At 34.3% G+C, this 25,161-nt stretch overlaps 2 protein-coding genes across 5 annotated transcripts; both read right to left on the minus strand.

The window, feature by feature from the left end:
- Positions 1-245: 245 nt before the first annotated feature.
- Positions 246-5,178, minus strand: LOC115706666 (ABC transporter D family member 2, chloroplastic). The gene is made up of 10 exons (XM_030634380.2): positions 4,815-5,178; positions 4,523-4,718; positions 4,336-4,403; positions 3,551-3,877; positions 3,272-3,436; positions 2,459-2,687; positions 2,071-2,315; positions 1,648-1,966; positions 909-1,177; positions 246-772 (listed from the first exon to the last, which is right to left on the minus strand). Exons 1-10 carry the CDS (start codon positions 5,022-5,024, stop codon positions 587-589), a joined length of 2,214 nt encoding a protein of 737 aa, XP_030490240.2. The 5' UTR covers positions 5,025-5,178; the 3' UTR covers positions 246-586.
- Positions 5,179-7,757: 2,579 nt separating this feature from the next.
- Positions 7,758-16,847, minus strand: LOC115705199 (zinc finger CCCH domain-containing protein 37). 4 transcript variants are annotated; one of them, XM_030632457.2, is made up of 12 exons: positions 16,516-16,847; positions 14,944-15,188; positions 13,121-13,177; positions 12,953-13,027; positions 12,798-12,860; positions 12,480-12,695; positions 11,413-11,450; positions 11,247-11,293; positions 11,021-11,145; positions 10,439-10,492; positions 9,709-9,852; positions 7,758-8,258 (listed from the first exon to the last, which is right to left on the minus strand). In XM_030632457.2, the coding sequence occupies exons 1-12, from the start codon at positions 16,778-16,780 to the stop codon at positions 8,079-8,081; spliced, it is 1,509 nt and encodes a 502-aa protein (XP_030488317.1). In that variant the 5' UTR covers positions 16,781-16,847; the 3' UTR covers positions 7,758-8,078. The 4 variants fall into 4 exon arrangements, with proteins under 4 accessions (XP_030488317.1, XP_030488318.1, XP_060964476.1 ...); XM_030632458.2 differs by having other exon boundaries at positions 11,021-11,127; positions 16,516-16,840; XM_061108493.1 differs by having other exon boundaries at positions 11,021-11,127; positions 16,537-16,795.
- Between the last annotated feature and the right edge of the window lie 8,314 nt (positions 16,848-25,161).

Here is a 25,161-nt window from a genome sequence, read left to right on the forward strand (position 1 = left end):
TAATTCGTTAAAAATGCATAGAAGTTGTCATATAATTTATTTTGAATCATTACAAATATTAATTTGTCAAAAAATAAATACAAATTATTTTGAAACTTGTTTTATACGTGTGTGAAACTAATTGTTTTCGTGTACAGAAGACACGAAATATATTATTATGAAATCATTCTTTGATGCATTAAATTATTAAAAATTTTACAAAAATTAGTGTGAAACCATAAATAACTATGATGAACACATTACCATATTGAAAAATATTTGTTTCCAACCACTAAAATTGACCAGATTTACAAGTTCCAGTAGCTACATGATTAATATTATTACAGCCCTCTTTGCATACAAGCCTGCAACAAGTACTATTAACAATCCTAATTTTTCATAGGTTTTTGTTAGTTCACATTCTTTAAACCTCTCTAAGCCACCATGGTCTCAACATCATATTTCTTGCAAACCAAGAACAAACGTAAAGGTAAGCACATTCATTCATTCATCTTTTGGAATGGGTTTTCTACAAAAGAGGGATTATATTAACAAACTCCTATCGTGGACCCTCAAATCGTGTAAGCCTCAATTTTTTTTTTTCCAACTACAAACTTGACAAATTATACGAACTGCCATGGTCGATCAATTCGATGTGCCAATTTTGCTGATTTTTGATGGAATCCATAGTCGATATGTTCAATCTTCTCCTATGGAAGCCGTAAAGGGTTCGCCTGTGGCCAACACTAATAAATGTTATACCAGCTTTGTCAGCTTCTTGATACAAATGAGCCTGCCACAAGGAGTGTTTGAAAATAACATCTTGGTTAAGTTGAGCTTGGGATCCAATTGAGTAGTGGGATAAACAAGATGAATGAATTGCAAAACTTATGAGAAGAACATATAGTAAAATAAGCATAACTAAGTACCTCATTAGACTCATCCAAAGCACTTGTTGACTCATCTAATAGAATCAAACTTGGTTTTGAAAGCAAAATACGTGCAAAAGCAAGACGTTGTTGCTCCCCCAAGGATAAAACACTAGACCATTCATATGTTGAATCAAGATTGAAACGAGACAACAAATATCCAAGCCGGACATTCTCCAAAACCTGTACTATATCCTCTGTTGTGGGCTTATTACGTTCAGAACTTGTATTCTCAGAGTTTGATATGCCCATCAAGAAAGGAAGTGTATCTGTGACATAATATAGGGCACCAAGTAGATTGCATGACATCAGAAAATGTTTTTCTTTACCACAAATGACAACATTAAAATCTGAACTTGTCAAGCACTAATGCAGCTCAAATATAATAATGTATACTATGCAACATGTATTGTCATATATATAGTAAGTGGCAATCATGTGTGTGAACATGTAACAAGAGCTCAATGCACAAATTATTTATGGAATCAAAGAGCTTTATGCATTTCTCATCTTTTCTTGAAAAACAAAACAGAAAAGAAACGAAAAGCTGCGTAGCAAATTGTCTTCTCTTCGAAAAGAGAGGCTGATCAATAGCAGAAAACTAGTTTTGTAGAAAAAGAACAAAAGAACTGTGTTTTACGCAGTTACAAAGGCATGGAGCATAAATTCCTATAGCAACTTTGTTCATGTGTGCAGCTTATAAAATTAAAAAGCTGTAGGCAAAGAATCAAATTTGTACCGCTATCTCCATCTGCCGTGGGAATTGCATCAACAGACCATGTTGGATAAAGTAATTGTTGACGAAGTGTTCCCAAAACCATGTATGGTCTTTGAGGAAGGAAAAATACACTTCTGCTGTTTCTAGATACGGATCTTTCAATCTTTATGTCTAAATCACGAGCAGTATCGGTTTCAAGAGGACTCAAATCTGAAGGAGTGTGAGGCTGGAGATCTTCTTCATCTTCCACATAAAATGTGATCTTTCCTCTTCCAGTATTCCAAAGACCAGCCATAGCTCTTAATAAAGAAGTCTTACCACTGCCACTAGGTCCAGTGATCTGTTACATGATTATTATAAAGTAAATTTATTCATACTAAAATATTAAAATCATCATTTCATGTCATAAAATCTAAAGATTAAACTGCAGACTAATTTACTAACCAATAGATGCTCCTTCTGGTTAATTACAAAAGACAAATCTTCGACTAATGTAGATTGACTTCCGGGAGTCTGTACTGTCAAGCTCTCTACATCCAGTAACTTTTGGCACTTATCAACAGGTACAGATCCATTTGATGCAAGATTGGGTGAGCCACCAGTTCTACAGTATGCGAGATGTATCTCCTCTACAGGATCAGAACTACTGTTGGAACTCCCACTACTATCCAGAACATCCTCAAATTCACCTGCATACGGCAAGAGCTGACTGTTCTTAAAACATGTTCACCAACACCAAGTACCATTGTTAAGCATACCGGACCCCAGAAATGCAGGTACACAAATAAACAAAATAGATATAACAAGAGCATTACAACTCAAACATATTTACCTAGTCGATCGATTATTGCTGAAAATGCGCTGATAGCTTGAATCTGGTACACGACTAGAGAAACATCCCCAAGGATATGATTAAAAGCAGATACTGACTGATTAATGACACCGAACTCTATTTTTCCTGAGAAATACATAGGAGCAACAAGAGCAGCAGGAAGGATTTGAATGAGGTAGCGATAGCCACTGGTGAAAAAGTCAAGATTTCTCGAAGAAATCAGCAATTGCTGCAGGGTAAAAGAATATAATGAGATAACAAGGACAAGTATATTGGAGGCAGCCAAAGCAGCCCATGCAAAAGCTTAAGGACAAGTATATACTTCTTTAGAATATCTATCTTGTACACACTGTTACTTATTTAAACTATAATAATAAGTTAATAGCCGTTATCACTCTCTAACCTTTTCCCTTATCTAGCATTGAACCCTAGTCCTTTGGAGGTAGGAAACTCTAGGTACAAATGGAGCCCTAAACATCCTGGGTGAAAATCAGTGGCTTATCATTCGACCCACCTCTCGGTGATTTAACTTTCCAAACTTTGGAGTGTGCAACTTAGAATAGCTAATATTAAGTTCTTTTTTCCATAATGATTATAGATTTAGATTAAACATTTGAGGGATGTGTGAGCAGTATAAGTTTCCCCAAACATCAGAAGCATACTAAACCATTTATCTGCTTTGATTATAAACCAGAAGCATACTAGACCATTTATCTGCTTTGATTATAAACTGAAAGACCAAAGATTTTGAATTTATGCACTACAAAATCATACAACTGCCTCTGCAAAATCTTAAGGAGAGAATAATCATACACTTAGATTTTCAAAAGCACTTTTGAATCGTTGCAGCAGAAGTCGCATTTCATTTTCTTCACCACCATAGAAAGCAATCGATTCAGCATTCTCTCGGATGCGCACAAGGCCATAACGAAAATCTGCTTCCTTTTTTTCTTGCAAGAAGTTTAGACTGACCAATTCCTAAAATTACAGAGAAATTAAATTCCATTAATCATGATTGATACTACTATTGGCCAAAAACAGCATGTCAAGGACTAAAGCTCTGAGGAGACAGAGAAAAGGTTGTGACATTACCCTTCCAAGAAAGATACTTATAGCTGTTCCACCGACGGAATATACAAGAAGAACAATAAACAGTGGAGGATAGATACCAAGCAAGATGTTACTGAATGAAATCAAATCCACCACTGCATTGAAAATCGTTAATGAGAAGGAAAGGGCGGTGCCCGTGAAAGAACTAAGATCATCAACAATCCTCTGATCTGGGTTATCAATAATTGATTGTGATTGAATTTTGTAAAAGGTTTGGTTCTTTAGGTAGCGTTCCATGTAATAGCTTGTCATCCAAGACCTCCATCTCAGAGCAAGAGTATCTCTTGCATAATCTCTCAGCACAAAAACCTGAGCAACAGAATCAAATGGAACAATTATTTATGTATAAGATAATATCTGCAAAGTACAGCAACTGCCAATAAACTGTTTCAGTTTCCAAACATTCTAGTGTGTTCTAGCTGTTGCTTTCAAATAAAGACAGCCACAAATGCAATATACAATCCTTATACAATTCAGTACAGCAATATAAAATCCTCTAGTGTTGTTGCTGTTGATTTCATATATGATGACCCAGTAAAAAAGCAATGTATAATCCTAACGTTTGATCCTGTCTTTCCTAGTGTTATAGGGGCTTATCAATGTACAATGCCAGTAGCCTTTGTGCTATTACAGGGTCTACGTCGTTTATGGAAGCATGTGGGTGAAATCTGGCTATGTGGAGGTGAATCTATAAGGAATCATGTTAGAGAAACACAAAAGCAGCAGAAAAATACCTAATGCGAAAATGCAGCAATTTGTGTGCTCACCGGAATTCCACCAGCGAAGGCACCCAAGTAGTAGAGCAGTTGTTTGGAAAATTGTTCTTGGTCCTTGTCTTGAGTATTTCACAAACAAAATCAAAGTCAGTGAGTACATTGAAAAACAAACGCAACTCATATGAATGAATGAATGAATGAATGAATGAATGAAGAGTGAGGAAGCAAGACTACTGACTGGCTAGGGCATTGTAGAAATCACGGCCAAGAAAATTGAAGCCAACGCTAATACCAGTTGTACCAAGAGTAAGAGCAAAAACACCAGCGAGTCGCAACCTGGCTTGAGCTTTGTCATCAGACGACCAATAAGGAGCCGCCACCTTCCAGAATCGCCTGAGCAGCGTCTGCAGATCCGGAACCTTCCTCTTCACTTCCTGTTAATTAAAAATAAATAAATAATCAAACACACACATCACACATCAAAATCCAGCACTCAATTTCGTACTCCCGAAAATCCAAACACAAAGAACCTTATCTGGTAATGGAGGCGAGGGGAGTCGTTCCGTGGCCGAGTTACGACATAAGAAGGAAGAAGTGAGATTAAGCTTCCTCCTGTTGCGGCGAAGTGTTGGAGTATTTGCAGAGGTGGTGGAAGAAGGCATTGGGAGAGAATAATTTGAATGGAAATGGAGAGATGAGAATGAGAAATGGGGATGTTGTGAAACAAAGGTCATCGTCATTTCCCTCTATCTATTCTAGGCCTAAGGCCTTAGCTCTCTCTCTTTCCTTTCTTTCTTTCTTTTTCTTTTCTTTCTTTTGTTATAATTTGTATGTAGTGTTATTTTAGTTTTGTTAATGGTGATTTAGTTTTGATATGAGTTGTGGTTGTGAATGTAGAGATGTGGCGTCTCCTTATAACTACTATGCATGGGATTGGGAGAGTGGGGCCATTGTCAACACAAACAACTATTCACACTCACAAGTAGTGTTGACTTAAATAACTAAAAAAAGTAGCCAAATAGTGCATGGCCAGAGAGATTTCTAAGTTTTAGGAGGTAGCTAGCTATAATATTTTATTATTATTGTCTTTGTCCTTCTTTAAAGAATTGGTTTTATTCTAATTATTTACTCATAATAATAATAGTGATAATAAAGAAGGTAGTTAACGAGTAAGAAGAAATATAGAATTAAAAAAATAATAAGATATTTTTGAAGATATACTAGTAAAATTAATAATTGTTCACCATTAGGAACATGTTACCAAGCTTACGAGTTCTCCTATGCACTTCTCAAGCTCTTGAATTCTTTGAGTATTGCTCACCATTAGGAACGTGTTACCAAGCTTCTTTTTCTCTTGGCTCTGATACCAATTGTCACAGGCCAACTATTTGGACTAGGGCTGCACACGGGTCAGATTTTCGGGTGGTCGGGTTCAGGTTTTCGGGTATCGGGTGTTTAAAATGCCTAACTGAACCCGATTTCTCAATTTTTGGGTTCATACGGGTTTCGGCTCGAATGCACCGGAATCTGTAGGGCGGGTTCAGATTTTAATAAGTCAGATCCGATTGAAGGATTTTTGGGCCCAAATGATATTTTGTTTTTAAAAATACCATTAAATTTCATTCCATCAAGATTTACCTGAAATTAAATACACAAAAATTAAAGTTGTGTGATGAGAATAAAACATCAAAAGACCTACTAAATAAAATTGGCTCATAGTAAAATGGGAAAAGTTGCCCAGGAAGACCACCTTGAAAATAAATTTCGGCCCTTTCAGACTTTCAGTTATATATATAATACATATAAAATCTTTTTTTTAGAAAGAAATTTCATTTAAACAATTTGAAAGAAACAAAACCTTTTACAATTACAACCATCAAAGCAGGAAACAAGGAGAAGAAGAACTCGTCGGATTGAGTCGCCCGCTGTGATGAGAAGAACTCACCGGCAACTGAGAAAGGGAGAGTAGATGAGGGTCGACGAGGGAATGAGGGATACGACTGGGATTTGGAAGAAACCTAGAAACTGAGAAGAATAGGGATACGATAGGATTTAGGTTTTTAAGTTTTTGTTTTTTGGTTTTAACTTGACTAAAAATAAAATAATATTTAAAAAGAATATATAATATTATAAGTATTAAAAGAATATATAATATTATATGTGTTTAATGTTTGTAGTTCAGTTTATATATATATATATTTTGTACTTTAGTTTATATAGTATTCGGGTTTTGGATTCACACCCGAATCCTATATAGCAGTATTCTCAAAACCCGAACCCGATACCCGATTTATACATTTTCGGGTTAGACCCGACCCGAAAATCTGGGTTTTTATTTTTGGTTTTTTTGGCAGCGGGTCAGGGCGGGTGGTCAGATTTTCAGGTTTTCCGGGTCTAAATGTTCAGCCCTAATTTGGACACTCCCAAGTAGGCGGAACGTGCGACACTTGCTGGCACATCAAGCTAGCAAGTTATCCTAAATGCACCTGTAGGCAAATAAGCTCAGAGGTTAGGCGTGATACATGCCTCACACATGTTGAGTGCAAACAAGAAACATGAGAAAGCAAACATTAATCGTCCCCAAGGACTAGTCTCACACAATCCACAAGTAAACAAACAGACAAATGACATGCAATGGCCTAACAAAGGCAACAAACAGTCATCACATAGGCAACACAGAAGCATACACAAGAAGTATGGATAAACATCGTTTTATTATTATATGGCCTTGATAGAGCAAGGGAGTACACAGCTGGGCCTCTATCATGCTAGTGACAAGGTGCTTCATAAGTCACCAGGTCAACACTTTAATAGTGTTGGCACAAGTTTTTTTAAAACTATTTTTATATTTTTTTCTCTAAAAAAAATCAATATTTTAACACCATAACCATGATATGAACCCATCCGGGTCCGGGTTTGGTTTCGAGTCTAGAATCCGAATATGTGAACAAAAATATAAAATATAATATGTTAGAGAAAAAAAAAATATTTTTGAAAATTGAAAACAACATTTTAATGTTTTTTATTTTCTAATTTTTTAAAACTTAGTTTTAAAAAAAATTTACCAAACAACCCCTATTAATTTTTAAAAACTATTTTTTTATTTTTTAAAACTGAAAACAATTTTTAATTTATACTATCAGCACCCTTGCAATTTTGGTTCTTATTAATATGAGATGCCCCAATCCAAAATTACGCCACCTTTCTATATTCGTTGCTGCCTACCTTTCAATATTTGTGGTTTAGTATTAAACTTTGTCGTTTGGTAAACTGGTCGACTCATTTTGATTAAACGTACTTGCTGTAGATTCAACTATCAACAGAAATTGAAGTTTATGAGTCGTGTAGCTATGTACATTTTCCTACCATGCAAGGAAGCCCTTAAGCTAGGCTCGAGGATTCTCACTTGAGCAACTGCAGAACAAGACCTACGCCACACAAATATGAAGAAAAAAAGAAACATACCAACCACATAGGAAATTTAAACTTTCGAAAGATAGAATATTTGGTTATTTTACAACAAATCAAATGTATGCCGAAAGTTTTAGTAACTGGGTCAGACCTATTTTGAGTTCCATGCAAAGAAATTTTACCTTACAACAAACTAAGATTCTTTAATCAAACCAACCATTATGACTTGTACAGAATCAGATCAGATCAGATCATTCTAAACTTTCCAATACAGATGAAGTTACAATAGCAAGTAAAAATATTAGCAAACAAGCAGAAAAATGACATGATCCCAAGAAAATAACTCAATAAAATTTATTCTATAGGAGAGGCCATTGAAGTTGTTACTGGACAGATTCACCTCCATTTTCTTCATCCCCTTTTCCTTCCTCTCCTCCAGATGTTGATGTTCCTTGTGTTCCTCCAAGTCCCATAACCTCACCGGGAGGTGGGTGATCAAACTTGCAGGTCGGGCCGTACTTGCATGCTCCGGTTTTCAGATAGTACGGGCAGATTATGGAACCCTGTCGAAATACATCAAGATCTCATGAATACTCACTCTAATCTTCCAAAATTATTATAGCAATAAAACAATACAAAAGGAATTCTTGAGATGCCGAACGAACTATCATGACGTAAAATACAAGACACACTCAATTTATCCATGTCAATCAAGCTGTTAATATTTCAATTAAATTATAATAAAAAGCGCAAAATATAAACCAGCTATTCAAATAAAACACTTGCATCATTAAACCTTTTTCTAAAAGTCAGAACATATTTAAATCATGAGTTAGCATGAAAAATCATACCCATAGATAATAAGCCACTTGTTTATTTGAGAAAAAAAATTGCCAACATCATTAAACCTTTTTCTAAAAGTCAGACTGAAAACAAGTGAGTTTCGAGACATAATATTCAGATTCAATGTTCAGAACGTACTATACACGATAATTTTTACTGTAAATTCACAAATTGACCCAGCAGTTCCATTGCTACAAAACAAGTCAAAGAGCTCCATTTTCATGTCCCTAAAATTTAAAGAAAACACAATAACCTTGGGATAAAATTTTCTATCTGCCAATAAATTTAGTTTTGAGCACAAAGGCTTCATGCAGGAAGACTATGACAGATGATCTCAGCTAATGGAAAATTTTGGCAATGGGTTAGGAAATTTCAATAGTAGCAGGCAGTTTAAGTGGAAAGAACTAGTTTTTGTACATTTTTGGTGTTTTAATTAGATAGTTGTAGAAATGAGTTAGAAATTTTGACATTTAACTGTCAGTTTGAAGTGGAAGGGAATGGTTACAAGTTCAGTAGAGTTTTGTTATTTTGTTTGAATTGCTACTGCTTTGATTTTGAATGTTTGTGCAGAGAAGACTGAAGAGTGATACTAGGTTCCATGAGTAAAATGGTTTTTATAGGTTTGTACTTTCAACAGATTAGACATTGATAAACCCACAAAGTTTTAAATGGATTATGGTAAGTAAAACACTAGGGCAGACAAATAGTAAATATCACATCCCAACAAAAGTCTACCTAAACAATATAACTTAGTTTAAGAATTTTGAAGACAGTCCTCTTTTTTAACAAATCAATTTAATATTTATTTTATTTTAAACCAAACATCGGTTTGTTTAAGACCAAACGATTGTCATTTTAATTCCTTTTTTAGATTCCTAAAGTAAGGGTATGGCTTTGAATTTGGTGCCATTATAGTACTTGTATCATGTCCATCCACAGAACCTATCTTTCGAAAGCAGAGAAATCTAGTGTAGCAAGAAGAGTCATTTGAAGGATTGAACCTTAGACCTCATAAAATGAGCAGACCACACAACCTACCACTCATGGATCTAGAATGAGTTTTCACGACAGACTTTAAATCTCAAAGAGGGACAAAGATTAAGTAAAGCAACACTAGTGATGATCTCAGTAATTAGTGAATGAGGATAGCTAAGTACACATACATCATACCTCCCTCCTAGGTAGTCCGGCTAGAGTAAGTTTGACACTCATTTGTTGAGCCTGAATAGTTGCAAGTGTAGGTGCTGACCGGTCGATTGGGTGATGGAACTTGCATCGCTCACCAAACTTACATTCTCCGGTCTTCATGTAATGCTACAGCATTAAAAAGCAAATAGTTTTTAACATTCACAGTTACCATGAGTACAGTAATTCATTAACAGGGCACATAATCAGTTAACTACCGCTCCCTTAGGAGTAAAACCAGCTGACAGTTAAATAGATTCTATGTACAAGCAAAGCAAACAACTACTTATACTGCACACAAAGCTATATTCAGGGAAATACGTTTTACTTTTCTCATTGATAACACCAAAACGAAAAAAGTTTCAAACTAAATTAAAAAAAAACTGCCGAAATTTACTCCAGAAAAACCAATTACTTTAGCTGCATGTGTCACAATATTCAAATACATTTTATTTACTTATCTCATCAGAAACATTACAAGAACTCAATTGTTTCCTCAAATTAACGATGCTACTTTCATAGGAAATCAGCAACACAGAAAAGGACTTCTACAAGAAGAAACAGATAAGCTGAACTGAACTGAACGGACAGTTTAGATAGTGAACAGTTATTCCATTTCTATGGTAACTATGCAGAATCAAGGTTTGGGATGCAACCTATCACTGAATTTATTGAAAGGTATAAAAAACAGACAAGGAAAATGAAGATTGCTTACATCACACTCCATTTGCCCAGGGCGTTGGGGGTAGACAGTGGGACCCACGCCCATCTGCAATAGAAAAATAAATAATATGCATCATTTCACAATAGAATTAACACAATGAAGTTCCAAAAGAGGAAGGAGAGCATAAACGTGACACAGCTTTAAAAATTAAAGCACGGTTATGAAATAAATGTATTTAAGGCAAAAGAAGGACAAGCTTCCAAGTGATCAGACATAATTACATAAGCAGATTAAAAAACTACATTTGGACAAATATAGTAAAAGACTACATGATGCACCCATATGTGCTTGCTTATACATGTGTGTGTGTGTGTGTGTGTGTGTGTGTGAGAGAGAGAGAGAGAGAGATAGAGAGCGAGAGATAGAGAGAGAGAGAAATAATGGTGCACCTTACAGTGATCAGCCATGGCATTTAATCAGGTTAAATGAACTAAAACAGTAGTAAGGAAACATATACCCCTAATTATGTTTGGTCTGTGTCAGAAAGAGAAAGTAACATAGCCCCGAGAGTAATTTCAATGACACAACCCAATTACCTATAAGAAATGTAGAAGAAATTCAATTTAGAGCTACCTGAGCCAATCTAGGGTCAATTGTTTGGTACAAAGAAGCAACTGGATTGACAACTCCGATGTTCAGACCAGCTGCTGGAGAAGCAACAAGGGCATGTCCAAGTGCAGCTGCAGGGGGATAAATGGCTGCATAATATCTCGGCATGAAATGCTTTAAGCATGCTATTCAATGAACTACTATATATGGAAACAGATTCCTGCAACAAAAACCATAAAAATATACATACCATTCCTGTCGGGATGACTATAGCGGCATGTGATACCATATTTGCAGCTGTGTAAGAAAGCAATTAAAGCATTTAACTCATTATTTATTTTCAGAAGAACGTAATAATTTAGAGAGAAAAAAACATGCTTCCATCATAAATTATTTAAGCAAAAGAAATCCTATACCTGCCAGTTTTCAGATAGAATGGACAATCTGGTTCACCCTGTAAGGATGAAAGATGCAATCAACAAAAGTAGCAATGATGTGAAAACTAAGTGCAAATGAAAGAATAAAAATTGGCAAGTACCAACTCAAACAAAAATAGACGCAACTTAAACTATATTTTTCCAAGGCCAAATTAAGCCATCTATGTTTCTCACATCCATAAAGCATTTACTTAGAAATTCATGTGACTGTGGCATCAGATTTGTCCACACTTCAGGGTGAGATCAGGACTAGAAAAGTGAAAAATAAGGGAAGAGCAGGACCACAATCATGACGATCCTTCTATTCCAGAAAAGGGTGATCATATAACTATAATTATTATTTGCTAAATTAAAAGGAGATCATACTTGTACTTATTTTCATAGGCCATTAGTATTACTTCATTCTTACTGGGTTCACTCAAAGTTGGGTAGTTTATGATACAAACAAACTATAAATTAAAGGATTTAAGCACCCCCAAGATAATGCTTGGCCATTTACATACCAAGTTTGAACATTTCTTCTCTTTTCTTGACAATAATACTAATATACCTGTCTTCAATTTTCCTCAATTCCTTTCCTCCAAGTCTCTCTCATGACATTCTGTATCTTTTCAGTGTTGCTTAGCTTCAACCTAAACTTTTAAGTAGAGAACTTCACATAGTGCAAGAAACTTTGCTGATTTGTTGGTAGATAATTTTGTAACTTCTTTAACTAGATTTTCGTTCACAAATATGTTTGAGATTTCAATACCATTGCAGCCTAATCCATAAAATTAGTTTAAGATTATTTAGGAACTTATAATCCTATACCCAATCCTTCAAACGAGTCACAAGACCATGTTCATAAGTTAAGAGACCAAAGGAAAAGGAATCGCAAAATGCAACACTTTAAAAATAGAAATCTACTATGGAAAGTATAATCTACTGTTCATAAACCCCAATCCCTTCCCGAAAAATAGAAAGTAATGAAAATTGAGTAATATAAAATGGAAACACAACTAGTGAGACTCATTGACTACGGGACACTAGCTAAAAATCTACATTACCGGTCTAACAGGAAGTTCTTTAGTGTTATAATATAGTGCCGGGGTGAATGGATCAGAAGATTTCACAGACTTTGAATCTCCAGGTGCTCCCTCCATCTTAGCTGCTTCATATTGGCTAGATCCATTTTCTTGTCCAGTTGATGGTAAAAGAATATCTTTTGGGTGATTGAATCTGCAGGTTGAACCAAACTTGCAAGTTCCAGTCTTCAAGTAGAACTGTCAAGTTATTTTTTAGGATTTGAAACATATCATCTGGTGAATAACTACATCAACAATGAATTTAGATGTATAACTGAAAAACAACTATAATTATCTTACAGCACAAGGGGGTTCAGTAGGCCTCTCAGGTAAGGCAGAGGGATCACCATTCCCTACAGCAGCCTAAATTTATATCAAATTTATTAGTGTAGCTAAGAGAAAAAAAAAGCACATAAGAATCAATTCATAAATAACCTCCATGCACTTGCACTTACTGCAGCCAAAGTTTCCTTTGGATGATTAAATTTGCATCTCAAACCAAATTTGCATCTTTGAGTCTTCACATAGTACTGCAACGAATAAAGTTACAAAAAGCATTGAATACTTCAAGTTCACAAATGCACATACAAATTTCTGTAGAAGGATTACAGTGTGGAACTTACTGGGCAATCTGACACCCCTGGTCTCTCAGGAAGGTCTTCACTACCAATAAGTGGAACCTAGATGAACAGAAGATTAAATGTTTTCCTCATTAGAATGAAGTAATTTTAGTTCAGGAACTGACCTGGTCACAGCTTACAGATAGAGAGTGACTTACAAACATAAAAACAAAAGGAAAATAGACATATACTGCAATTCCAAAAGCTAATATATCCCACAAGTCAAATTGATATAATACAAGAATACAAACTATGTTTCTAGTTCTCTTTATAGGCATCCATATAATAAACAATCATTAGAATGCTATGCAAAATAATAATAATAATAATAACAACAACAACAACAAAAACAACTAGGCATAACATTTTTGTAGCTCTCACTTGAAATAAAAAAAAAAAAGACAAGAAAAACATGAAAAAGAATCAGTCTCATGAAACTGGGAAAACAAGGGACATTGAATAATGCTTAACAGAAGTGCATAATGCATACAATGATAATTAACATAAACATGCAAACACTTCAAGTGTGGCAGTGCTTGCAAGTAAGCAACATAGCTAACAATCTTAGATCTGATACTACAAAGAAAATGCTCTTATATAGTACAGAAAGCAAAATTATAGTTCAACATCTTGAAGTTTAGGAAAGTGAGATATTATCAAAGAAATGTGATATAGTAACTAGGGGTATATACTACAGAATGAGAATCTAGTCAACAACAAACAACAGTGAGGTATGTCTAAAGAGGGAAAGAGTAAAAACAAAAGTAAAATACTCCACTATTACAAGCCACAGCAGAAGACGAGATTCACTATGTTGCATTAACACATCATATATATAACTTCATTAATTCTGTTACAGACTTTCACAGGTACAAAGAATAAAGAGAGTACTTGTTGGATTATAAAATTCTCAATGTAAATATTTAATTAGTATTAGCTACCTTCTTGATCCCCAAATTATTGACAAAGTTCTGTTTTACAAAATTTTAAAATTCCATTCAATTCAATTCTGTAAACATTTTAAACACGCGTCCAATCTGTTAGTGCTTTCTAAATCTTCTGTCAAAATTTTAAGCATGAAGGAACTAAATGAAACTAATTTTCAATGTTCAGGGACCAATATTAAAATGAAAAAAACTGTCTGATGTTAAATTTGTGCTTATAAGTTTAAGGACCATATGAGCCAACTTAATGTTAAGGGGCCAGAACAAATATTAGTTGATATGTCACAATTCTAAGCTGTATTCAGATGTCATAATTCTACTTATCCCTTCCTTTAAGTTCTATACCTTTACTCCTCTCCTATTCTTAAGTTCATCCGTATACATCCATCAACACCCCCACTCCTCTAGGACGGCAAAAGATGCTGCCACATCCCCAACAAAACAAATAGGCGGGTGGAGAAAAAGACAAACAACTTCAAGTACTTCGGTCAGTGACCTTTTTAAGGTTTGCAAAACTAGGGCTTATGTAGAATATTATAGTTTACATATACTAAATATAGATATATAACTGTTATACACAAGCATTACATTGTATAGTTTTAGAAAATATAGGGAAAGAAAAATTTAACTGGATATATTATATTCCCTTTCATTTCACACAGCATATATACATTGATACTTATGAATATTTATGAATATGATATTTCAACAAAATGTAACATCTAAAATTGTATATAGGGTCTATCTTCTCACAAAAGGCAATAGCTATATGAGAAGAGCATTTAAAAGGAAAAAGTAATATATTTAACATATATATATATATATATGTATACTCTAATATGATTAATTTTCATAGAAATAAGTATAGTAATAAACGGTCACCTCTTTCCAATCTGGGATTCCACCTTCAGGAACCCAAATAGGATGGTCAAATTTGCAGCTATCTCCAAATTTACAGGTTCTTGTTTGCATATAGTGGACACAATCCTTCTCTCCTGGCCTTTGTGGATATATAGGCAAATTGCCTGCACCGTCATATCTAAAGCGCTTGGCCAAAGCATTTGCAGAATACCAGGCTTCTTGCCCCATTGTATTATGGGCACCCAAAACAGTAGGATGATACAGCGCTATAGTACATAGGAGACAAGTATACAAAATAAACCAGTGAAATATAATATAGTTACTATATAGCTATAGTTAAAAAGTACTTAATAGAGAAGAACATACTTTGTTATACATAAACATAAACATATAAGACTTGTTTACGGATATGCAGAAAACATATATTAATAACTAGGTTTTAAATTTAGGAATATAATAGCAAACTATGTAGTGAATCCATCCCCTTTTTACCTTTTCATTAAAAATATCTAGTTAGTTTCATATTAGTAAACATATATTATAAATTATCATAAAAAATAAAAATAAAAACATATATTGGCAACATAGCCTAGTTACTGTCAAGATTTCCTACATTCAGCACCCAAACACCCAAAATCTAAAACATAATAGTTAATCCTCTTTCATTTAATTTCTAATACCAGTTCAGTGTGTAGAATACTTCTCATGATAAAGATGAATTGAACATCAATACCACCCACACAAAAACAAGCTTTAAAATAAAATCATAACAGAAAATTCAAGGGTCAAAGCCATCTATCATGGACGAAGATATGAAGCTTATGCTTGAATTTACTCCTTAAAATAACTAGATATGCCTCGCTGAAAGTAAGAAAAATAACGGCTTGGAGACATTCTTGTGGAATCAGAATGCCCATCATAAAGGGAAACGATTATAGAACTTTTCCTCCAAATCTAGAACTTAGTTTGCTTCTCCAGGATCGGCAAGATAAGGAAAAAGAGCATTATTGTAAAATAAAATTAATTGAAGAAAGGAAAATAAATGTCGCACCAGTCTCCAGAAAATCTTAGAGAGCCATCTAAAGAAGCAAGATGAATTCTCAACCACACAATGATTACGAAAGACAAGAACTCCCAGTGTGGTTCTTAAGAGTAACCAATAGATAATCCTTGACAATCTATACCCCAATTCGAATGTGGTCCAAGGCAAAGAGTAATCATCACTTAAATAGTCAAAATTAGCGAACATTACAAACGAAGCGCGTTCTCAAATCCGCACTAAAGGCGAAAAAGGAAAAAAGAAATCTCTTCGCGAGTGAAGCGCGATTAAGACAAAACAGATAATACGAAGCTACCAAAAACCAAAAAATTCATTCCCAAACGAGACAATGTACAAGAAATCCAAAACCGTCTGTTCTAATTCAAACAAACAAACCGAAAGAAATGCTAAATATGCCTAATTCAATTTATCGAAAAAAACTATAAATCAAAGCATACGAAAAGGAAATGGAGAGAAATCTCACTATTTTCCTGTAAGAGGAACAGATTACAGAAGTAACTAAGACCAAAAACAAAAAAGCAAGCAGAAGGAACCTTCAGAGGTACGTTTGATACCGGTGACGGGGTCCTCTGTGGAGGCTGCTCCGGCAGCGGCAGTCCAGGAAGCGAGGGAAACTAAATGCGAGTTGGTTCGAGAGGCGGCGGCGTAAGCGTTTAGGGCATCGGCCTGGCCAAGATACATAGTAGCGGCTAGTTGAGGATCGGAAGCGAGAGAGTCGGGGAAGTAGGGCTCGGTGTAGGAACCAGAAGTGGCAGCAGCAGATTGTGCGGCTCCGAAGCCGTAGATATGGCCCGCCATGGAAATGGGGACCAAGTCTACCCTTTTTATTTACCCAAACTCCAAATTTCACTCTTTTTTTTACTCTCAAATAAATTAAATATAATTTTGTTTTATTATTTTTTCAATAATTAAAATTAAATTATAAAATATTATTGGGAGATTCTGTGCTAATTTGTAAGTAATTATTACTTGAAATATTTTACTAATTTTTTCAAAAAATTATATAGTTAAAAAAAATAGCGATTTAAATAGTTTTATAAATTTTCAATGTCCTTACAAATGTGTAGTACAATAATATTTAGGAACCGAAACCACGAGCAGTACCACAAAACACAACTTTTTTCTTTAAGAAAAAATAATATTATTTTATTTATTTTCTTTCAATATAAAAATTGACTATTCATTTTTTTTTATCTTTAATCGCAAGTATATATATGTATTACTATATTACACAATATTACTTGTATAAAATTTTAAATATTTTTATAATTTTTAAGATTTTTTTTGTGAATGATAATTTTAAGATTTTATTTACATAAAATATAATTTTTTAATGTATTTTTTTATGTTGTACTCTTGTTATTTTATTATTGAATTTTTATTATTTGTATATTATTTTGACGTTGGTTTCGTGTTATTTTCATGTAGTTTTTTGTATTATTTTTATGAATATTGTAAAAATATATATAAAAAAAATTAAACGTAAAAGTACAAAAAAATTATCGAAAATAACAGTTTATGTAAATTTCTCTTTTTTAAAAAAAAAAACAAAAAAGTTCATCAAATAAAAAGATTAGACCTCACGGTCATTACAAAATATATTCTTAGGAATGGAGGAGGTAGACAATCGACCAAACTGGTATGGGTAAAAGCTCACTTAACCACCTTACAGGCCACAAAATTACAAATTCTAGAAATATTACAAAATAAACAACTAACGAAAAAGGACATGATTCTATTGCAAAAAGAGGAATAATTTTTAATATCTCACCTCGAGTCCACACCAATGATGGTATTGATTACTATCTTAGAATCACCTTCGACAATAATAAATTTGTATTCTTATTTTATTGCCACATCTAACGCCAAGCAAACAGCGACCGCCTCACCACAATGTGCGTCTGAGAAATCCAATTTTGCCAAATTCACCCAAATCACATCGCCAAGGTGGTTTCTAGTAACAACTGCTATGCGCATGTACTCTAAACCCACTTTGACATCACAATTCATTTTGAGCCAGTCTTGGGGGGATGGCACCAAACAAGAGAGTGGCTTAGAGGGGTAGGATGGATGAAGGAAGATCTGTAATCTGCAAAAGAGTGAATAATTGAATCAATATAGTGCTTCACATTATCCATTTTATGGTTATGAACCATATTATTCCGAAGTCTCCAAATTGTCTCCACTACAACGTAAGCATAAAAGAACACCTCATCTGCGTTTACACCTTTGTATTGAAGGTTTCAAATGAATTTAACCCAAACCCATACCCATAACCTAATATTGGTGTCAGAAATAGGAAAGATTCCCCACAGAAAAGAGCACCGTAGGTGATAGGCACGGTTGCAATGAAGAAAGAGATGCCCAGTCGATTCCTCTTCTACTCCACAAATTGGGCATCGAGTGTCCTCAATATGAAAACGTTTATTTAGAGCCGACCTGGTTGAGAGCGCTTCAGATAGAATGCTCCACCACAAAATCGTATGACGCTCAAGGATCTTGCTATTCCAAAAGCTTGTTCGAGAGAAATGGAGCCACCTCATAGTGGAGGTTGTTGGGTTTTATGCCCTAAATAAAGCTCTTTACAATCTGATTAGTTATCAATATAAGAAATTTGAAGTGATTGATGTTTGCATGAATTTTACATGCTAATGGTTTAATATGTTTATTACATTCACACACACAGAATCAGTTAAATCCAAATCATATGATTATTCACAATTACAGTATCGTCAACACAGTGGAATGTGATTGTGATCATATGAATCAAAAGACTGGTCCCTGTTTCATCAGTGTTATTGGATTTACACTAATGTGATAATCAGCGATGATGTATACTTACACTTGGAGTAAGTGTTATGTTCTTTCCAGAACATTAGTAAAGTATACTAGTTTCGAATGTATGGAGTATACATTGGACTTGACCGATATTGCAACTAAGTTAAGATATTACAAACTTACCGTTATATATATCTTTCCAAGTCAATATCAGTAGTTGATCTTAAGATTAAAAGAATCTAAATCCTGATATGCTCAGGCTCAACTCAGGAGTGTTATTCATGTTCTTTGATTTATTAGTTAAGCCTACTTTTAGGTCAGGGTGATACGTATATTTTGGGAACATGATAGTATGATTGAGTGGGAGTGCTGAACATAAATATGGAATCTATAGCTTCTACTGGTGTATAGAAGTCAAGTGATGATTCCCTTCGAGCTTAGCAAATAGAAGTAAATGGATGAGCTCTTGTTTAACTGACTAATCATTAGATCACTAAACACCATTTACAGGTAGCTAAGTGTTTTAAGGGGCAAAATACATTGAGGGGTGAGAACGGTAAAGAAATCCCATCTCGATGTAGATCATCTATATAGAGGATCTTTAAATCATAATAAGATTATAACAATGGTTAAATGAGATAGCGTATTGATATCGTGGAACATACAATATGCTCTATATAAGTCTGAGAGTGCAATTCTAAGTTCTAAGAGTGGATTCAACGAAGAATTAATAAGTAGGAATTTACTTGGTAAATTTGGTTCACTTATTGGAAGCTCAGCATATAGATCCATGGTCCCCATTCTAGTTGAGAACATTCTGCTTGTAAGACTCATTAATTGATTCGTGATCGATCAATTATAATTCTAAAGTTAGACTATGTCTAATTTTATGAATTTTCACTAAGCAGTGTGAAATTGTAAAGAAAAGAGATTCTAGGTTTATTTATTTATTAATGGACTTTATATGTCTAATTAATAATTAAATTAAATGACAATATTATTTAATAATCTATTTTAGTTATTAAATAATTAGTTTTGGCATTTAAAAGGTTAGAATTGGAAAATTGGCGTTTTTGAGAAAATAGAAATAAAATTTGATAAAACTGCAAAATCAAGTGGGACCCACTACTACACCTTGGCCGGCCACTTATTGTGGATTTTCAAATTGATTTTTTCATTATTTTAATGCCAAATAATTCCTAACCTAAACCTAGTAGTTGCCTATAAATAGAAAGTGATGGCTCAGTCAAATCATAAGTTTTCACAAGCCTTTCTGACAGAAATTTCTCTCTTCAGAAAAACTGAGCCTTCCCCACTTTCTATACCTGGCCGAAACCTCTCTTCTCTTTTCTCTCTTCATAAATTTCGACCCTAGTGAAAGAGTAAGTGCCCACACACAGCAAGCAGTAACTCAATCATAGATTGGAAGACTGTGAAGGATCAAACTTGAAGAAGAAGGACATTCGGGCTCAGATCTTGATTATACTCTGCTACAGAAATGATACAAGGGTTAGAGATCTGAGTGGAAGGAGACATTAATTCCGCTGCATCAATGTAAGGTTTTCATAACTTTATATGTGTTTAATTTATCGTTTTAGAAAGTTCATATTTAGGGTGTTAAACAACATACTTGTGAGTAGATCTAAGATCCTGGTAAAATAATTTCCAACAGAGGTTTCGTTGGAAGGCTTGGATTGTTGGAAATTATTTTACCAGGATCTTAGATCTACTCACAAGTATGTTTATTAACACCCTAAATATGAACTTTCTAAAATGATGAAATAAACACGTATAAAGTTTAGGAAACCTTACATTGGGTGCAGTGGAATTAAATGACTCCTTCCGTTCAGATATTTAGCCCTTGATTCCTTTCTGTAGCAGAGCATTATCAATATCTGAACCTGGATCTCTTTCTCTGAATCTTTGATGCTGAAACCTCCTTCTTGCTGAAAGTCTTTCTTCACGATCTTCCTCACTATGATTGAGGTATCACTTGCTGTGTGTGGGCACTACTCATACACTAAGAATTTCGAAATCTCAATGAGGAAGAGAGAGAGAGAGTGGGTTCGGCCAAAGATAGGGAGAGAGAAGGCTCAGTTTTTTCTGAATGAAAAAATAGAAAATTTAAGTGTGTAATTTTCCTGAAGCCTTCACTATCTATTTATAGCATTCCACTAGGGTTAAGTTTGAATTATTTGGCATTAAAATAATGAAAATATCAGAGGGAAAACCCTACAAAAGTGGCCGGCCCTATACATGTGGATTTGTGCCTCACTTTTTGCAATTTTGCAGTTTTATCTTTTCTGCATCTGATTTTCTCAAAAACGCTAATTTTCAAATTCAACCATTTAAATGCCAATTCTAACTATTTAATAACTATAAATAATTATTAAATAATATTGTCATTTATCATATTTATTAATTGAACCATACAAAGTATCATAATTAACAAATATGCCCCTATAAACTCTTTCTTTACAATTTCGCCCTTACTTAGTGAAAAATTCACAAATAGACATAGTCTAATTTGAGAATTATAATTGATTAATCAAAACCAATTACATGAGTCTTACAAGCAATATTATCTCAACTAGTGCGGGGACCATGGGTCTATATAACCGAGCTTCCAATAAATAGATCAAGAATTTATTACTAAATTTCACTAACTTATTAATTCTTCGTTGAATCCACGCATAGAACTTAGAATTGCACTCTCAGTTATATAGAATGCTCTATATGTTCCACCATATAGACACATCATTAGTTATCTATTGTTATAATCCTAATGTGATCAATGATCCTCTATATGAATGATCTACACTGTAAAGGGATTAGATTACCGTAACACCCTACTATGTATTTTATCCTTATAACACTTGACCCCGTATAAATGATATTTCAGCTTATGTGAAATGAGTACTCCACCATTTATGTTCGTTTGGTCAAGCTCGAAGGAGATCATCCTTTGCTTACTATTCGCCAGATAGAAGCTATAGATTCCATGTTTATGAATAGCGCTCCCACTCAATTGCACTATCGTGTTCCCAAAATGTACGTATCACCCTGACCTAAAAGTAGGCTTAACTAACAAATCAAAGAACACGAATAGCCTCTCGAGATTGAGCCTAATCATATCAGGATTAAGATCATTTGATCTAGGATCAACTAGGCGATATTGACTTGAATAGATATTACGGTAAGTTTAATAAATTTAAGTCAAAGTTCAATATCGGTCCCTTTCGATGCATACTCCATACATCCAACCTGAGCTTTACTTTAACCAATGTTGTAGAAAGAACATAGCAGTTCTCCAAATGCAAGTAAACTCTGTTGTAGATTATCATATCAGTAAAACCCTATGTTTGATAAATTTTGGAAACTTTATTCACATAGTCATGTTTACTTTCCAATGTGTTGACGGCACAATAAACAGGATCAAGTATGTGAAAAGGGTTTCAGATGAATTTATACATTATGTACATAGAATCATGAAATAAATTATGTGAACCATGCAACATTAAATGTTATTTCTGATCTATATTAATAAGTAAATCTGATTATATTGAAATGAGTTTTATTTAGGGCATAAAACCCAACATGGATAAGATAGGTAGGCTTGCAAGAGAACTGGCCACTTCCTTCTTTAGTCCAAATCCAATGATCTTTCCCCTGACCCGTAGGTCTAGCCCCCTTTAAAATAAACACCAATGGTTTCATTATCAAATAGGATACGCAGCTTTTGAATATCCCAGTCTTCTTTATTTGTTAGCAGATCGACCACCTTTTTGTACACTGTATATGGCACACCAACGACCTTTGGAAAAAAAATCTTTACCATGAGATATTCAAGGATCCTCCCAAATATTCGTATCTTTCACATCAGAGATTACTTTACAAGCGCCTTGTCTAAGGATATTATTAGCTTTTACCACACTTTTCTAAAACCAAAAGTCAACAGACTTAGCCTTACACTTAAGCATATCCTTTCCTCTAAGGTATTTAGCTCTTAGAATTCTACAACACAGAGATTGGGATTTAGTAAGCAGTTTCCAAGCCTACTTAGCCAAGAAATCCTGATTCATTTTCTTAGTTTTTTCGGAAGCCAAGGCTCCCACAGGATTTAGGGAGACACAACTTGTCTCAGGATTTCTAGTGGATTTCATAGTTTTCTTTTTCAAAGCCCCATCAAAAGTCCTAAACTATTCCATCAATCTTCGTAGCAAGGCAACTTGAGAACTTTGTTGTTTGTATTGCATAAACAGGCATGTCCAGACCCACCAATTTAATGAGAGTGGTACGACCTGCCTTGGACAACATTTTTGCTTTCCACCCTTGCAATTTGGAAGTCAGATTCTCCAAAATAAAATTAAAATTTGCAACCTTGTGTCTTGAGCGTAATAAGGGAAGACCTAAGTATTTGATGTTGCCTTTCAAACTACCAATGTTGAGGACATTTCTAATCTCAAACTTCATGATCTCAGAGGTATTCTTGCTGAAAAAGATAGATGTTTTAAGATTATTTACTCGTTGCCCCGATTAATCATAAAACTTTTTAAGATAATTCAACATGTCCTTAGCTTCCCCCACGCCAACCAAGATTAGATCATCCGCAAATAAGATATGAGAAATACCAGGGCCACTCCAGCTGATTCTAATACCCTTTGTCTCACTCTTTTTTATAGACTCCTTAAAGAGCCTAGAAAAAACTTCTGCATCCCATATGAAAAGATACGAGGAGAGATGATTCCCTTGCCGAATACCACAAGAGGGACCAGGGCCAGCCCTGAAATTTAGTGGGCTATAGGGAAAAAAAATATTTTTGGGCCCTCATTTAGAAAAAAATGTGGTATTTTCAAAATTGATAAAAAAATGTGTAATTTTAAAAGGGGATAAATTTTTTTTGGGCCCCTGAGCTAGGTGGGCCCTAGGCACAGGCCTAGCCCGCCTATGCTCAGGGTCGGCCCTTAGAGGGACTAATCCTGCCAACTTGACCACCATTAAGGCAAACATTGAGGGTTGTAGTTGAGATGCATTAATCAATCCAATTATAAAATTCATCCGGGACCCCAAAACATCTTAAAACATGATCAACGAACTGCTAGCTAAGCTTGTCATAGGCTTTCATAAGATCAATTTTGATAGCGAAGAATCCCTCTCTGCCTTTTTTCATATTAAAACTTTGGATGATTTCTGGAACTATAACATTGTTGTCTTTAATATCCCTTCCAAGAACGAAGGCAGCTTGAGTAGGGAAAATAATTTTGAGGAGAGGCTTAATTTTATTTGTAATGATCTTAAAAATTACTTTGTAAGATGCAAATAGAAATAGGCCTAAAGTGGTGAGTTCTTTTTGGGTTCTAAATTTTTAGGATGAGGACTAATTTATGCATAATCCCAGTATCATAGAAATCTTCAATCGTTGTACAAAAGTCCTTTCCCACGGTTTGCCAATAGTGCTTGAAGAAAAAGACAGACATACCGTCCGGACCAGGCGTTTTATTGTTGCCTATATTAAACAGAGTTTTACGAATTTCTTCAAAATTTGGGGGTCTGACAAGCTCCTCCAAATCCACAAGATAAAGACGATCAATAATCAGGTGAGCACACTTCAGCCTTTTCCCATTGTTGCAATTGTGGAAGATTGCATTGAAGAACTCCAAGAATTGTTTACCAATCAGGTTCCTAGCGTGGAGCCAAGTTCCATTTTTGTCTAGGATACTTTCGATATTATTCCGTCTCCCTCTAAAAGAAGTAGAGAGAAAGAAAAATTTTGAGCATTTATCTCAAGGGGTTATAATACCCATTCATGTAGGAGTGTGGTATCCACATATTGTTTATAGGAAAATTCTACAATGCACTTCCTTAAAAGGGAAGCACTAATGCAACCTTATCTGTTTTGGTATCCAAAATAATTTTTTAGTCAAATTTTTTCGCGTGGTCATGTACGTTATAGTTATTTATGATATCTTGCAAAATTTTAAAAAAATTTAAAAAATTTAATATGCCAAAAATAAGATTCAAATAGCGTATTGCACCCGTGACTATTTTATATTTTACGTGTGTAAAATAGACTATTTGAACACTGCTTTTTATATTGTAAATTATTCTGAATTTTTCAAAATTTTATAAAGTATTTTAAATAACATATATAAATATAAAAAAATAATTAGACTAATTTTTTTTATATGATAAAATAAATAAAAGATGTATCAATACATTTTTTTTGAGAGGGTGTACTCTATTTATATGAAAATAAAATTTAATACCTTTGATACAATATTTATGATATTGGAGTGTTGTAAATATGGGCTACACACTTGGGTGGCTCTTAAAATTAAATGGCCTAATAATATATTTCTTTTTTTTTTCTTTTTGTTTTTTTACATAAAATATTTTAATAA

This window comes from Cannabis sativa, chromosome 1 (assembly GCF_029168945.1).
Source record: "Cannabis sativa cultivar Pink pepper isolate KNU-18-1 chromosome 1, ASM2916894v1, whole genome shotgun sequence".
Lineage (NCBI taxonomy): Eukaryota > Viridiplantae > Streptophyta > Magnoliopsida > Rosales > Cannabaceae > Cannabis > Cannabis sativa.